General features: G+C 35.2%; 1 protein-coding gene across 1 annotated transcript; it reads right to left on the reverse strand.

Moving 5' to 3' along the window:
• Positions 1-1480: 1480 nt before the first annotated feature.
• tlcd2 (TLC domain containing 2) lies at positions 1481-16742 on the reverse strand. Its single transcript, XM_043258965.1, has 4 exons — positions 16206-16742; positions 15817-15899; positions 14126-14208; positions 1481-3140 (listed from the first exon to the last, which is right to left on the reverse strand). Exons 1-4 carry the CDS (start codon positions 16382-16384, stop codon positions 2751-2753), a joined length of 735 nt encoding a protein of 244 aa, XP_043114900.1. The 5' UTR covers positions 16385-16742; the 3' UTR covers positions 1481-2750.
• Positions 16743-18184: the final 1442 nt, after the last annotated feature.

Here is an 18184-nt window from a genome sequence, read left to right on the forward strand (position 1 = left end):
CGATATTAATTACAAAACAATAATTCATCCAATATATGTATATATATATATATATATATATATATATATATATATATATATATATATATATATATATACACACACTTAGATAAAATTGGTTAAAACTTAAAAGATAAGGCTATAACTAAAACAGCAAGTGCTTAAAAAAGGAAAAAAAACTGCTCTTCTGGAGGAATGGGCATATATATATATATATATATATATATATATATATATATATATATATATATATATATATATATATATATATATATATATATATATATATATATATATATATGTATGTATATGTGTATATATATATATATATATATATATATATATATATATATATATATATATATATATATATATATATATATATACATATACATTTTATATATATACATTTTATATATATACACACACATATACATATTCATACATATACAACCACACACACACACACACACACACACACATATATATATATATATCTTTCTCCAGCTGTGATTTTTTTCTTTCTAATTATGGCTTTGGAAAACACTGCAATGCTCAAAACATCAGATGCACAATACAACAGTATCTTATCTTTCACCAAAAACAGTACAGAATTGCACTCTAAACGACAACCGCATTGCTGAAATGATCTTAAAAAAAATGACAAATCACAATGGTTTTCTCTCAAAAACTAACATTTACACATTTTTCTTTTTAAATACACTGAGATACCAGTTACTTCACAGAGGAAGCACATGTACAAGCACATATACTCAATATAAAGCTGCCAATAGTTAAAAAAACTAAATTAACTATTTCAGTGCACATTTATTTTCCTATATTTCGCTTGCTTTCAAGTTCCTGTAATAATTTTAATTTTTAATTTAATTTTAATCTTTTTTTAACTTCCTTAATTATTAATCTCTAGTAAACAGAAGATTATGAATAAACTTTGGTGCTTTGATAAACTAGTTTTGTGGCACAAGCGGGTGATGCTACATACGGTTACAATGCGTCAACCTTCCCACTGGACAGACAGGCCGCTCTTGACTAATTCAGTTACAGTTAAATCAGAATTCAGTCTACAATCTCACTGCACTAGGCTAAACACAACACTAGGTTAAGGCTAAACAAATCAATGCCTATACTTTAGTGCATCTGACCAAGACCCTTCTTTGTTAACCACCAACAAAATCACAACATCATTTTGAGACAGTGTTCCACCATTCATGTTTTTTTTTTTTTGCAGTTTGCTTTCAACCACAACAATAATATTAAGTACAAATAAATTACAAATATACAAAATAAAATAAAATTACAAAGATTTATTTAGAAAAAAAAAAGTTGAGCATATTTAAAACAATATAAGGGCTGCTTAATCATCGCCTCTCAATAAGTATTAGCCTAAGCTAAGATGAGGTCTCTGTTGTGTGTGTGTGTGTAGTGCCACCTACAGGCATGATTTGTGCAATGACAGGCCTGTCGGATCTCTAACCTCAAATGCATTGTTCTTTTTCATTATGAAAAAAACCCCCAAACCAAACAAACAAACCAAAAAAACAAGAAAGAGAGCAGGAGTGTTTTAATCCTGATAGCCGCTGTGAAAGACTCCAGCAATGAGATTCAGATTCTCCACTTAAAGGGCAACAGATCAACTGAGAGCAGTGGTATTCATCATAAAACTAGTCACGTTTAGCAAATTAAATCAGACCCTATCCAGTAGTGAACTCTGAGCACACGCTGTTCATGGTGACTTCATTTGTTGTCACTAGTCAGCAGAGAGAGAATTCCAACTAAAAAATTATATCTAATGCCATCAGATTTAAAGAGACAGTTCAACCAAATATGAATTATGTCATATGGCTTCAAAAGTTACAGTACGTTCATGTTGTTTTTGGAAAATGACAGCCTGTGTCATCATTCACCAACAATGTACGGAAAACGAGCAGCGAGAACAAAACATCTACGGTTATGTTCCACAGAAGAAATAACTTTTTTCATTAGAGTGAACTGTCCATTTAAAAACTACATAGAATTAGGAAGATACTGCTACAATGCACCAAAACTTACGCATATGTGTGTGTGTGTGTGTCTGTGAGTTCATTAGAACTTGATTTCACTTCATCTGGAAAAACAGATAACTCCACTTTTAACAATTTATGTTACTTCATTGTGCATTCCAATTAAATTCAATCAAAATGCTGTCATGCTATTTAGGTTACAAATAACACACACACACACACACACACATTACATATATACACACATATATATGTGTGTGTGTGTGTTTGTATGTATGTATGTGTTATTCATTTTTTTTAAATTCTACATATACAGTACTTATTTCAGCTGAATATTTGCTTACATTTAATACACAATGTATACATTACATGGGATAGCATATGATTTGATAAAGGTAAACAGATCCAGTTCATTAGAACTCATAACGTTTTGAGTCATTGTATAAATCATGCAGGAGTATTTGTGCACAAGGTTGCATGTGTAAATATATGTCATGCCCGTCAGACATTTGTAAACCTGTGACAAACAATAGCCATCATAAAAATCTTAGCACAGCTTGAGGTCTACATGAGATGAAGTTAAAACGACTAAACGTTGATCTAGTCAGTCGGGTGTTACAGGAATGAAGTCAGAAGGTTGAAAGGAGCTTTTCTCCTAAAAGTCTGGGAATGGTGGCGATGAGAGCGGATTTGGTTGGAGCTGAATCTGGAGTGGCAAGAGTTTTCTTCCTACATTTCTTTTTCCTTCTCTTTCCTCACTTCCTTCTCACGGCTGGACTTCATGAAGTCACTTCTCATCAGGCGGCAAAACAACACGATGTTCATGACGGTCATGATGGCCAGACCCACGCTGCCGATGGTGTAGCTGATCAGGGGGATGAGGTCACGATTTAGCACCAGCCAGCGGGTCATCCAGGCCAGAGTGTTGATGCGAAACACTACGTAGGTGCCGAGGTTTATCATGCTGTTGACGCGGTAAAAAGTACTTTTGGCCAGGTTGGCCATACGGAGCACTTGCCTCAAATGCAGAAAGATTGAATTGATCTCCACCAACAGAGCCACCACAGCAAAACCCACGTAACGACAGGTCAACACAGATATCCCGAAACAGGTGATCACCTGCAAACAAAACAGATCGAGATGTTAACAGTAATGCATTTGCCAAGCAACATTTTAAAGCTTACTCATTTGTTATGGATAGAGACCTAATTTGTAGCAGTGATTTGACGTTAAAAACATCCTGATTGATTACAAACATGCTGCTTAAAGGAATAGTTCACCCAAAATTAATGTTCTGTCATCATTTACTCACCCAAGAGTAGTTACAAATCTGTATGAATGCTGAACATAAAAGGAAGATATTTTGAAGAAAGTTTGTAGCCAGGCTGTTTTGGGTCACCATCGACTTCCATACCAGTAAAAACAAAAATACTATGGAAGTAAGTGGTGACCCAAAACAGCCTGGTTTCACACTTTCTTCAAAATATCTTCTTTTATTTTTAGCAGAACAAAGAAATACAACACAGATTTGGAACTACTCTTGGAGTAGTGCAAATGATGACAATATTCATTTTTTGGGTGAACTATTCCCTTCAATTATGGGTCTGAAGATGAGTGAATAACTGTAATGTCTTTTATTAGTGCATTCCTTTCATATAACCGTGTCATTCATAGCTCTCAGTTCAGTTACAAGACAGAAAAATGTGAACAGAAACAGTTACTTTAACATTCAGTAACAGAAAAGAGTCTGTGAGAATATTCAGTGCAACATCAGACAAAACATGAAGGCAGAGAAACGTAGGTTACTCAAGAACATGCCACTGACGGAAAATACTTTTTTTTTTTGCCTTTTTATTTGTATATTCTTAAGCACATTTTATGACCAGATATATTTTGAGATTAGTTTCTCCACACCTCAGTTTTGAGTCTGTTTAAATTGAATTGCAGTGAATAACGCATGCATACTCTATTTGATATTCTTTAAATTAATTTGTTAAAGCAGTTTTAAGATGTCATTTCACGCAATCATTCATCTACAGAAAGTAAATCAAGTTTAAATAGGCCAGTTAAGACAGACTAACATGCTTAATTTCAGCAGCAACTCTTTGGATTTTGTCATCTCTAATCTGCTGTGAGGCGACGATAAACAAGTGAGCGTGTGTTTTATATCATCTGATAACAGCAGGGAGATGCTGAGGACAGGAATACAAAGAGCCTGTTGATCAGTCCTAAACGCTACATGACAACAGTCAAAGCTGTCGCTATTTCATCTGTAGCTCTACGCATCAAACAAGCTGGATAGGTTTGGTCATTACTATAAATAGCGTACAATCATGATTGTGAGCTTGACTCTGATCCAATTAATAAATAAACATTTATAATAATTCCTAAATAATACTAAATCTAAGAATACTAAGAACCAAACCAACACGCTCTGAGATTAAATAGTAAACTCCACTAGGTGGCAGTCTATGCGTAACATTACAAAAACATGGCAAAAGTGCATTGATTAATCTGAAATAATGTGTCATCAGCTCATGCTTACATGCAAAGCTAATGATGGATTATTTAAATCCATTATAAAACATTTTTCTTTCGGAGTCTTCCCATGATTTCCATACATACATACACACACATATACACACACACACATATACATATACACACATATACATATATATATATATATATATACATATACACACACACACACACATATATATATATATATATATATATATATATATATATATATATATATATATATATATATACACATATATATATATATATATACATATACACACACACACACATATATATATATATACACATATATATATATATATATATATATATATATATATATATATATATATATATATATATATATATACACACACACATATATATATATATATATATATATATATATATATATATATATATATATATATATATATATATATATATATATATATATATATATATATATATATATATATATATACACATATACATATACATACACATATACATATGTATATATGTATTATATATATACACATATGTGTATATCTTACGCAGAGCACAAAGGTGCAGTTACATGACGTCCAATAATAAGTTATTGACCGTGCGAATTTGACGTGACATAACTTCTTTTGTAACGGGATATAAAGTCATTGGTTGCCCAGATGACTCTGTAATGCAACCCTGTTCACATGACACCCGACTGGTCCTTGCGGTGAGGAATGTCACAGCAATAAGGCCAGTACTGTTACTCACATTAACACTACTGACACATGCCTCTCTCAAAAGCCCCTGGTATGTATCTAAAGCAGGCAAGTTAAGCATTATGGCATTTAATAGCTTGAAATCCAAACATACTTCTCTTTATAGCAAGACCGTGTCACGTATGCTCCATTCATAAAGCAAAGCATGACAAGCTCACATCCATCCAGCTATGTGGACTGTAAACAAGGCTAAAAGTGGTTTTCAATTAGGCTGCAGCAAACAGTGGTGGCTGAGAAATACTTCTGAACTTACATAAAACAAAAAGGATTTAGCAGGACTGTTAGCTCTGTAAACATGATTTTTGTCTGTATATTTTTCTCAGGCCACAGTAAGGGCCCCTTTTAATACGAAGACGCATGATTACCAAATAAGATTTGTCTGTCCTCAGCCTCATGACTGAGAGGATGTTGACCTTTGGCTAACACTTTGTCTTTCCCTTGGTGAGGTCAAGATCTCTACTTACACAACGCAAAGCTGGATAAAGCTCTGAACATCACAAACAAACCTGTTATCTAAAGGATACCCTATCCCTCCTTAAGTTAACACGAATATCCCTCTGGTATAAGTGAATGAACGTATTTCGTATTGTCTTCTACACAAAATGAGTGTTTCTCAAGTCAAAGGGATCACAAACAAACACTCAATATTGTACAATATGTAATATTTGAATGGTGACAGTAATAAAAAGATAAAACACTCTTTAACATCCATCTCGGCCTTGAAATGAACATAATCATTGACAGCAAAAGAGCAAAGTCTTCATGTCATATACATAACAATGTTCCTTTATGTTAACAAACACATGACACTCGGCAAGGTCATGGTTTTGATTCTCAGGAAACACACATACTGATTTAATGTCTAGTTTGTATTGTATACTTCTACACTGTAAGGATGTTTTAAATGATAATAAATGTATTTTAATAATTTATTAAATCATAATTTAGAATAATTTATTTTATAGGGGAAAAAAAAAACATTTAGACATGCTGCCAAATTTAGATTTTAAATAAACAAACCTATTCAAAGCATCTTTGCAGAGAGTAAGTGATATTATAATTGTAGTGTATATAATGACTTTAACCTTTTACAAGTTGCTTGCGTAGAAAATTAACTAATTCCAGTTTACACAAAATACTAAAGGGTAGTCCTAGGGGATATACCGGTTTGAATTATGCACATGATATGAATAAAAAAAAATTAAAAAAACAACAACAGCATGCAAGAAGCTAAGCAACATACACAGCACGGTCAGTTCAGAGTAGATCCCTGTTAACTGCATACACTTCTGACTAGAGAACTATTAATGACACACTAATAAAAACTAATTTTTTTATCTGGGCAAATAAACCGATTGTAAACAACCATTAACAGAAACCAGAGACGATGAAGATGGACGCAAAATACTGTAGCAGACAGATCAAGCTCAATGTTCACAACGCACAAAACATAGGAAGAAATGATGAATGCATCTCTGAGGAGAAATGACTGTCTTCAGGGGTTAGATAGATTTTTCCTTTTGTCTCCAAATTCACCCCAAATAGTCTTGTTTGTTTGTGCTTTGTTTGTGCTGCTAAAAGATTTAATTTTGCTGCTTTGGTTTTTAAAATATTTTTTCCTCGACGATACAGTTTAAGTAACAAGGTAAGATACAAACGAATCCTAGTTAGGGATGCTCATATTGACCGCTCAACCGTAAGAATTTTAACTGAATAATACCATAATCCGTTTGGGTCAGGGTCAGTTTGAAGCGTGATAAAAAAGTGATATGCATGCTTTCCGAGTGCCATACGTATAAATATTTACTCCAACATAATGCTGCAGACATAAACAAACAATCAGTGAATCTGCATTAGCAAGATTATTCTCATAATCCTTCTGCAGTCATGCTGGAATAATCTTATTCACACACACACACACACACACACACACACACACACAAAAGCTCTAAAGTTGCTAAAGCCTAAGCATGGGAGCAATAAAAAAAACACATGCTGATCACACCTGCAAAAATTTGTTGTTTACCACCAAAACAAAATGTTTATTTTTTTAATACAATTACACATAAAACGCATTAATGATGCAACAGTAACATCACATTAGCACAAGTCTGCCGGTTTGCTCCCCGGTTGTAAATGCAAAGCTACAAGTTTGTGTGTGTTTGGTTTTATAAACCTCTCCCTGCAGAGTCAATTATCATTAGTAGGGTCTCTATATTCTCCATTACACACACACACACACACACACAGAGAACATGGCAGACACAAACGGCATTTGGCATGGGATCAAAACGGTTCCCCCTGAGGAACCGGATGGGGGTGGTAGCAGCACCAGTCTCAAACCAGTTAACCTGGTTACAGGTCAGAACTCATTGCCAGCAGTCCCATTTGAGCAGCATGTGAGGAATACTGAAGCTCAGTGAGAAATGGAGCACAGATGCCAATGGCTTTAGACCCCATGAGGTGATGAGAGAAGAGTGGACAGTTGGACAAACAGAGAGGACACATGCTTCGTTGAAGATAAACATGAGCCCATATACGCTTGGTTTTTGTGAATTGTTGGGACTTTACAGAGATCTATGTCTTTTATAGTTTTTTTTAATCGCTTAACTCTAAACCTACCCGCATACAGGAAACATGTGGGGGCTGCTGGCCTCGGGTCATTTGGTCCCCACAATGTAAGTTCACACACACACACACACACACACACGCACGCATTCAAAGGATTTCTTAATCAGCGAATTCATCACATTGAAATTATTTCTAAAAGATCATGTCATACTAAAGTCTGCTTTTGAAAATTCAGCTCTTCAATCTATATTCAAATAGAAAACGGTCATTTAAATTGCAGTATTGTTTCATGTGGTGCAACTTCTGTAAAGCACAAGTTTGTAAAGCATATTTCATTTCCAAGCACTGAAAAATTAAATGTGAAAACGTTGTTTGTAAGTAATAATTAAAAAAATAACGAATAACCTAAATTTCAGTCTGCCCCTCACACAACACTATTATGCAAACGGTAAGTAAGCAGCAGTACTGTTGTTTTTGAGAGAACTTTGTCTTTAAGTATTTTTCATATAAACAAATGCAGTGCAGCTGGTCTGTGAGGCACATCCTCCAGATTCCAATCACAGTAAAAGAACAGACACGAGCACAGAAAGCAGATCCTCCCAGTTACAGACATCTGAGAGCGAGGAGGGGCCACATGCTGTGAGAGAGAGTGAAACTGGGCTGGAACATGAAGAACGAGGTGGAGTGGCTATGTGGAAATATAACCGTAAAAAATAAAGGTGTTGAGAGAAGTCAACCCAAAGGGTGTGGTGCAGGGTGAGTGGAGAAATAATTATGTATGAATGTGTGATGAATATATATTAGTGCGTGTTTGGGAGAGCAACGTTTACGTGAATCAGTTATGATTTTTAAGATGGGTGGGATCTCGCGAGACAGTATTTCTGAAATGTATTTGTCAGTAAAAATTTAACATCATTAATATGACAATGACTTTCACAATATTGCAAAAAAATCTGTCTTTTAATCTCCATAATCATAGACGGTAAGTAAATGCATTAAGCTTTAATGGCTGGATGAAAGTGGGGCAATAAATATATATAGTAAAACAATACATGCAAATATAAATGTAAATTGATAATTGCTATGGAAAATGATATTATTAAGGATAGCATATGATAGCACTCCTTTCCCCTTGGTCGCTATATAGTAAATGATAATGAGAAGCATTGTGGAGATATTTATTCAGCCAGGACAAAGTCCACCACCTCACTCAGACAAGACAGGTTAAACATAACATGACCCTTAAAGAAAACAGAGCTAGGTCAGTAAAACACCCATAAAAACCCTGGTCAAACAGCAGGAATATATAGACACACTACCATTAAATGTTTTGGTGTATAGTACATTTGGGCCCGTTTTCTTGATGCTCTACCTTTGTTAGGCTTTAATGATCGACCAATTTGTATATTAATTGGTCTGAATGAAAATTCAAGTTTATTCTTTGCCACTTTAGAAGCGGTAAAATAACAGCGTCAAGACGAAGTGGAGTGTGCATTTCCTGTTTTTGTTCGTAAAGACCTGCATCTAAACAAATGCAATTCTTGTCAACAAAAAAAAGGAGACCGATGCAACAGTTGTGCGTAGGGTGGCCAACCCCAATTCTGTACCCGCGTTAAACTGCATTAAAACATTTACATGCTAATATGGAAATTAATACATCTGTGGAAAAAAAGGCTCCGTTACAACTTAGCATTTTGCATGTATTTGTTCACAAAAATTAGGCTGTTGCATCCAAAACATGCTCTAGACCCTACTTTCCTAAAATATTCCACCGAGTTAGAGTACGTTAGTATAAACCAAAACAAACAAAGACACGACAATCACCTTTCGGCATCTGGACAGGAATAAAAATAATCCATGTCACTACTGATATGTTAAATCTGATAAACTGAAAAGCTCGCATTTAAGATTAAACTATATTTAAGCACAATAGCATTTAACCCCCCTTCCATAAACAAACAAACAAAACCAGCATTCATCATTCGGGAGGCATGCGTGGCATCCTTCACACACCCCTGGACAACACAGTTTCCGTGACAACCGGACACGTACTATGGCGGTGCTCCAGATCCACTTTGAGGATGTCAGACTCGAGGCATTGAAGCGCTCGGAATCGAACAGGACCGTGTGCCTTCAGGTCTTAATCTCAGTACCGTACACACTGAACCCTCCACAATGAAAAGTGTTTCTAGGTTGGCAGCATTCCTGCTTTTGCTATCGTCACTCGCATCACAGTGAAATTCACCTACTTTTTCCAACTACAGTGGAAAAATAAACATAGCAGATGAAGCTGTGTCATACTTCAAGGAAGTTCCATTCCAAAAAATAATAACAATAAATTCTATATATATTTACTTTTAAGCAGGAAGTTCTCAGAAAAAAATTAGCATGTCTATGTTTAGTTGCTGGAAAGATTTACAAGTGGGTTGTTTTGACCCGGACAGCATGTTGCTCTGAACGGCTCGTTGGAGTAAGTACAAATGGAGATTTCTCATGCTTTGAGGAAGAGAGAAAGAAGTTGTTAGATCTACAGGTTATAGAGGAAATTTCAAGGGGGGTTTGCATTCGATGGGATCTCCTCTATAAGGGTCCTGTACCATGAACATATGTGAACCAGATGTTTCTGGAAAATGCTGAATGCATGCTGCAAGTGGAGGAGGGATCCAGCCACAAATACACTACAGTCCGGAGCCAACAGTGGTTCCCTCGCTCGTACACATTCCTTCGCTCTCGTTCCTCCTCTGCCTTTTATTCTTTCCATTTCCTTTCCAACAGAACAAAGCTTGCTGTTAACCTTTGACCTACTGTCTCCATTATCATTTGCTCTATAACTGATAATGCAGGAATAGCTTCGGGAACAGAAAGCAAAACAACTGCAAGGTAGAGACATGAGGGAAAATAATAATAACAATAATTAAAAAAACAGTAAAAGAAATTTACAAAGGAAAGGTCAGAGGAAAGTATAATAGGAAAATAAAGAGTAATAAAATAAATAAATATAAATGGGAGAAAAACAAAAGGGAAAAAAACATTTAAAAAAATATATATATATATATATATATAAAAAGCTATCAAATTTATATCCAAGAGCAAAACAGCTGCCAGGTAAAGACATAAGAGAAAGAATAAATAATATTAAAATAATAATAATAATGGGGGTAACTATAAAAGAATTCAATTTAAAAAAATAAATAAATTAAATTTATCAGAGCAAAACAACTGCCAGTTAAAGATAATAATAATAAAAAATAAAAAAATAATAATAATAATAGCAAGAAATAGAAAATAAGAAAAAAATTTAACTAAAAAGATAATCAGACTAATTTCAGGTTATTTGCATAAGACATACATAATGGTGGTGCTTTAAAAGTGATAAAACATAAAAGAATTGTCAAAAAAAGTTGTTATCTCACTTCACCAAATTGACTAAGCTAGTTGGTTGAAACATCCCTACTGTGTAGAAACTGCATTACAGGCAAGTGAGCCACATACAACTGTAGTGGGACACCAATCTTTTAATTTACAAACACAGCCACCTTGAGAACATCAGGTATGTGTGGGCTGTTTTCTTACTACAATTGACTTGTTTACCACTCATGTTACTGACAGCTTTATCCAGCGTACAGCAGCTTGAACCAGTCAGGGAAAGCTGCAGGTTTAACACAGCAGAGCTGGATTATCAGGTTCTACAGAAAATGCAGGGGGCTGCGATTGAGTTTCCTGGCAGGGAACCACTCAACTGCCTCACTTCAGCGATCTGTCAGTGAGCAAACACAATCACCTCATGCTTTACTGTTTAGGCAAACTAACAATCATCCATGCCAGACTCCAGCCAAACTGTGGGACTCCCTCGTTGTTTTTTTGGGTTGGTTTTTTTTTTTTTTTCACCAGTTGCACATCAGCATGCATAGTACGGATGAGAGCTAATACAAAAATGATCACATCAGCCTTCTCTGAGACTTGAAGGCTTTAATTAGCAAACTCAATTGTGCTAAATGAACGGAGGATGAGAGACATTTGCTCTCTGAAGCAGTTTCTGAGAAGCTGATTTAAAGGAGGGTTGTAGCAGTTCAAATGCCAAGAATGTTATTGGGTTAGTGTGATGCTTTCCACAGAACCACCTCTGGAAACTTCAGCATTTGCAAAAATGACAGCCAAACAGCACGGCCCACAAGCAAACCAAACCAACAAGCTGTTGCTTCTTACTATATTGGTATATGACAACACAACTGGGTTGATAGTAGGCCTCACTATCAGTGTTTTTCCACAACATATGTATGACTACTTACGCAAGATTTCTATATATGGACTTCCTCTTAACCTCAAATCACACTTGTTTCTTTATGTTAAGTTTTTTCTTTTATTTTTCGAGTAGTTTTTTTTTTGTTTAATACCTTTTTCCCCAGCAAGGACACTTCCAATTGATCAAAAGTGATAGCAAAGACATTTTATAATATTACAGAAATATTAGGCCGCAGCACATCTATTTAAAGTGTTACTCCTTTAAATAGATTACTAAATTTTGAAAATTCAGTTGATACTTTTTATGCATACAAAAAGTATTCTCGTGGCAGATTGAACCACTGATGGCAGATGGAGTATTTTGACAATATCTTTCACACTTTTCTGGACCTTGACAGTGTTCATTACTTGGCCGTCAACAGGACAGTCGCACGCCTCCTGGTTTTCATCCAAAATATCTTAAATTGTGCTCAGAAGACAATCAAAGTTTTTACCAGTTTGGAACAACATGGGAGTGAAAATGTTCATTACTGGGGTGGAGTAACCCTTTAACATTGACAGCTATAATAATTTTTTTTTTTTGCATTAAATCAGCTAATTAAAATTATTCCTGAAGGATCACTTATGACTGCAGTATATTCAGCTTTTTAAAATACATTGAAATATTTTGAATTGCAATAATATTTCACAATAATGAGTTTTTGCTGTATTTTTTATTAAATAAGGGTGCCTTGGTAAGCATATGAGAAGAAAAAAAACACTTCCCTATTCTGAACTTTTGAATGATAGTGTGTTTTAAGGCATCAAATTTGATGGGAAAACTACACACAATCTGGATAGGGTGAGGCAAGCTGCCCACACCCATGTCGATCATATGATCTAAAGCTCCAATGATCTTTTATATCCAAAAAAAGGCTTTGTACAGACTTTCCAAACTCTTCACCTGTAGACATTTTGATTTCTTGGAAAAGAAAACCTCATAATGGCATTTTTGGCGTGGCATGACAGACGTTCAGTCCAACCTGATCCAGCAAAAAAAAAAAGGCCTTTGTTGACAGGCTGCGTTCCGTTCAAACTGAGCACATATAAAACAAAGCTCCTCTTATTTTTACAGTTTGGCTCATGATGTAAACAGTGGGGAAGAACGGGATGGGGTGGATATGAGAGGGTCTGACAGTTTCTCACAGTGCTATTAAGAATCTGGCAGCATGTTCCCTCCCGCCACTTCACTGAATGAGATCTCAAGAAAAGAGGGAACAACAGCAGCCACAGAATGAAGCTGGCTACTTTACCAACTGGTGACGCCAGAGAACCTCAAAAGAATCAAAGCTCACTGAACTCAATGCGTTTCAACAGAGCAGGACACACAAGCTGTATTACGGAGTTAATGCAAATGATTTGTTCGAATGGCCTCCCTATTGACATGTTTATTTCACGTATCTCATCTAGTTCAGCAGATTAACCTCTGGTGACCTTCACACCTCACCTTTTTCCAAAAATATGTCTAACTACAAACAAGGTGGTCAGACAGGTTGGATTATTTGAACACACTGAAAAGGTGCCGAATCAGGTCTGTGTAGTTTTATTAGACGGATGAGTAATACAGAAACCTCTTTTGGAATGATGTTACTGTTACCATTACAACCTCCTTCACAACCAGCCAGTGGCTTTCTTTTAATTCATTGTTTATTGTACAATCATGTTACATTCATGAAAATTAAGCACAATAACCATCTAAATTCTTATTTCTAATATAGAAGAAGTAGAAAGACAAAAAAAATGTATCTATTACAACATTAGGATGTAATGAGAATGTGAGAATAATTATAATAGAAATGAACAAAAGAACTAACATCTGGAAGCATTGCACATCTTAATGGTGCTAAAAATAGTCTCGGATTTTGAGAATGTTTCGTGTTTGACCCATATAGCAGTCAAGTCAATGGGTTTCTCAAAAAAGATATAATAATTTATGTACCATGCTTTGCGTCTACTCACCACTACATGGTGAAAAAGGAGCTCCCATGAATGACTGACCTTCTGGTTGAGGACCATATCAAAGAAGTCATATATAAAGTACCCTGAAAGGCAAAAATGCATATTAACACTATATTCACACAGTGGATCATTCAACAGGTTTCAACAAGTAACAGACCACATGACAACAACTGTGTTGGTTACCAAGATGTCATTTTCAGAGAGCTATTTATATCCATCTCCCAATATGAGGGTCTCCATGGAGACTGCATTTTAGAGCAGATCAACAGCAAATGAAGCTCAGTATCGGAGACCTCATTAATATAAATGTACTGATGGACATTTTCGGTATAAACCGTTTCCTGTATCCGTTTGTTCCCATCACATTACACCAACGGCAATGTTCATATTCTGAATACAACCCTTAACATCTCAAAATGAACATATTTTACTAAAAAAAAGAGAATATTTCCTGTGTAAGATGAACGTATGAATTCAGTATGAAGTTTTATCTACCGAGTCATATTAGAAGCAGGTTTATGTCAAGACTCCCAAGCAAGATCTTAAAAAGCCTACATTTTAAGAGCTGTTGATTTATAAATAGGCTGTTAATGTTTTATGGGCATATTATGCAGAGATAACAGTACTGAAAATGCTATATATTGCAAAAGAGTTTATGAAAATTAAAAGTAAAGGCCCATTCATTGAGAGTCATGTGACTTGGGGGTAGCACCCGTGCCTGGGACAGATCATAAAGCTTGCCATTCATTCTGCAGCTATAGTTGACATTTCTGCCAAATGCATGTGGGCTTCCTCCAAATATTTAAAATATCTCTGGTATTCTGGCATTTCGAATAGGAATTATCTACATTTTAGTTGAAAAACATTGCATTGCATTTAAGAGCGACGTAAAATAACAGCACGATACACAAATAATAGCTAATAATCCAAGAGGAATGACATGCAGACAATTTGTGTTTTGAGTGGAAAAAAAGGGCAAATTTTGGCAAATGTTCATGATATAAGCTGTGATTAATCAGTTCCAAAAAACCCCCCACCACAAAAGCTATGTGAAAGAAAGCAAGCTGATAAAAGATTTAATCTAATATCGAGTATTAATACAGCATCATAAGCTATTTTAAAAAGCTGGCTATTTTTTTTGAAGAGGAACACAACAAATATGATTGGGGGGGGGGGTTGTTTTTTAGGAAAGTCAGCTTTAGTTTAGTGATAACATTAAGAAGCATTTTCAGGGGGAAAAAAATCCTCTCAATGTCAACATGACCAGAACACAGAATTATGATTAATTAATGCAGGTTTAAATGGAACATTTTTTACATTAGAATAATATGACATAACAATAGTAATTTATAATAATAATAATAATAATACTAAATAAATAATGGGGGGAAGCGTATGGAAATGTTATAGTAAACTAGTAAACATAATTTAGCAAGCTTAATTGCCTAAAAGGTGGCAATGCAAAACAAAAACAAACAAAAAAACTGTCCTAAAATAAGCTTAATTTTGTGCTGGAATAGTTTAGTTTGATTGCCCGATCAATAAGGTTAGGGTCACCTGTCAAGTCTAACCTAAGTTGCACTGTTGCACATAAGTTTGTAACACAGGGGCATCAATGTCTGCACACATGCACTCTGAAGAACCACAAAATAATACGGTTACACCCTTTTATAGCAAAGCTTTATACTCACCGATCGATACAGATACCAAGGCGTGAGAGAAAACGGAGTATGTTTCTATCAAATCCTCAGCCATCTGGGGATGCATGCAAAAACTACAAACACAGACGTTTCACAGTCAGGGAATAGTGTTTAAAATGAAAATACACCACATTTGTGTACGATGTTGGGTAGCTGGCACATTAACTTAAACCACAAACGTTCATTTGGGATAAACGTGTGTCGTCTGTACGCTAGTTATCAAACCGACAAATCTGTTCAACATAAAGAGGCAAGATCTTACTCTTGGATAACATTCTCAGGCATCTGATAAAGGCATCAAACAGACAGTGCAAACAGGATTATAAATGGGTGTGTAAATGCATTCTCCGTGCACATGTGGGGGAATTCTGACAACTCACCAAAGCACAGACCACACTCCAGTTAGGAGGCTGTGCACGAAAGACGTGGAGATGTTTTTCCATTTCCAAACGTTCCTCTGAGCTGTCTCGGCAACGGGAAGTTTGCCGACCCCATAGTTCACCAATTTGAAAAAACCTACCGAAAGCCCAGTTGTCAAAATCACTGAATTCAACTCCATGTTTTAAGCGCGCGCTTCTGTTTTCTTGTCACTACCCAAATCTCTCGCGCTCGTCTCGACCCAGACCCGTTACGCGTTTTATCTGTTATTCAATTAAAAAATGCATCCCGACTGTTTGTATTTATTTCATTTTCGCTTTCGGCAATCCAAACCTATACGACTGTTGGTAGAGTCCTTGTGTAATTCAAAAATATTCAATCTTTGTAAATAAAAAAACAACAACTGAGCTCTTTGTTTCAGCGCTCGGTTTGTTCAGTCCGGTGTAAAGCTAAGAAGACACTGGTGGCTCAACTACGAGTGGCAACAATTAAATAGTAGCTTTGTGCGTTACAAAATCCTGACGCTTGTGTAACTTTTTCTCTTTTACAATAACCAAACAAGAGAATCCCCGCCCAATCATCGTGAGGCGCGGTTGAGCAAATGAGCGCCTTGACCGGGTGTTTCCTTGCGTCTATGCCCCGCCCCCTCTGTCTAATTTGAATCATGGGAGATGTAGTACAGGCAGGGGGTTTCGTAACTTGCCAGAAGAAAAAAAGTCGTCGGTGTGCGTTCAAGTTTGGTCGGAACAAGAGGGCTATTGAACTTTTAGATATGAAATTAAACTTTTTTTTCATTCTGATGAATACAGGATATGCATCATCATTGTATTGTTGCTTCTTGCTGTTTTTATTCAATTTATTACGATGATAAGCGGAATAATTATATGTTTCATGGCTATTATAAAATAATATACTATTTTGTATATGTAACTTGTATAGTTAATAATATACATTACAAAAATTATTTTATTAATTTCAACAAACTTACAGTCAATACAGACTCATATCTACGTATACATATCTATTCTTTGGCTGACTGTATGGACTTTGGATGCATCCGACATCTTTTCTTACTGACACGCTCCCAGCTCGGAAACTCGGGGCAAGAACTTTTAATTTTTCCACTGTGCCTTGACGGTCAGATTTTTTTAATGTGCCATCGAGCTTCTCCAGCCTCTTCATTATTCTGAAAAAAATAAAATAATAATAAATAAATAAATAAATATATATATATATATATATATATATATATATATATATATATATATATATATATATATATATATATATATATATATATATACTAATCTTAATTGTTACATATTAAATATAACAACATTAATAACAATAATAATAATTTTAAAACCAATAAAAGTTTGTTTATTGATCTATATGCAATAAATCGTTGCAAAACACTTTAATAATAATGCAATTTTAATTTTACAATTGAGAGGAGGTGCGCGGCGGATATTATAATTCGCATGTGATGCATGTGTTCAGGTTTGGATCCAGTAGAAGAGGTTCACAGTGGCGTAGAGCGACATCTTGTGATTCTCTTCATGTAAGACATGTTTGCATTTGCACATTATGGATGTATCCTTTCCTCTCACTTCAGTGGAAGTCCATGACAATCAAAATTGTGTGCTTAGCAAATGTCTGTCTGGTTTGGACACGCAAACAAAGCGAATGATTATTAAAGATCTCTAATTTAGCAAAGCCCTCAAAACACTTCTTATTGAGTGAACAGGTATATGTTATGGCTTGTAGATTATATTTCATATTTACGCTTTGCATAAACGTTTGCAATTCGTTTTAAATAAAAGAAACTTTACACAGCTTACTTTTCTTTTCAGGGCCACTTTGCCTACTTAAAAAACTAAGCAACGCCTTCTGAGCCCATCTCTCGCTTAATAGCATTTTTTAAAAATTATAGCAATCTACACATACTGACTTGATTCGATAATAACGCAGATATTGTCTA

This window comes from Puntigrus tetrazona, chromosome 15, assembly GCF_018831695.1.
Source record: "Puntigrus tetrazona isolate hp1 chromosome 15, ASM1883169v1, whole genome shotgun sequence".
NCBI lineage: Eukaryota > Metazoa > Chordata > Actinopteri > Cypriniformes > Cyprinidae > Puntigrus > Puntigrus tetrazona.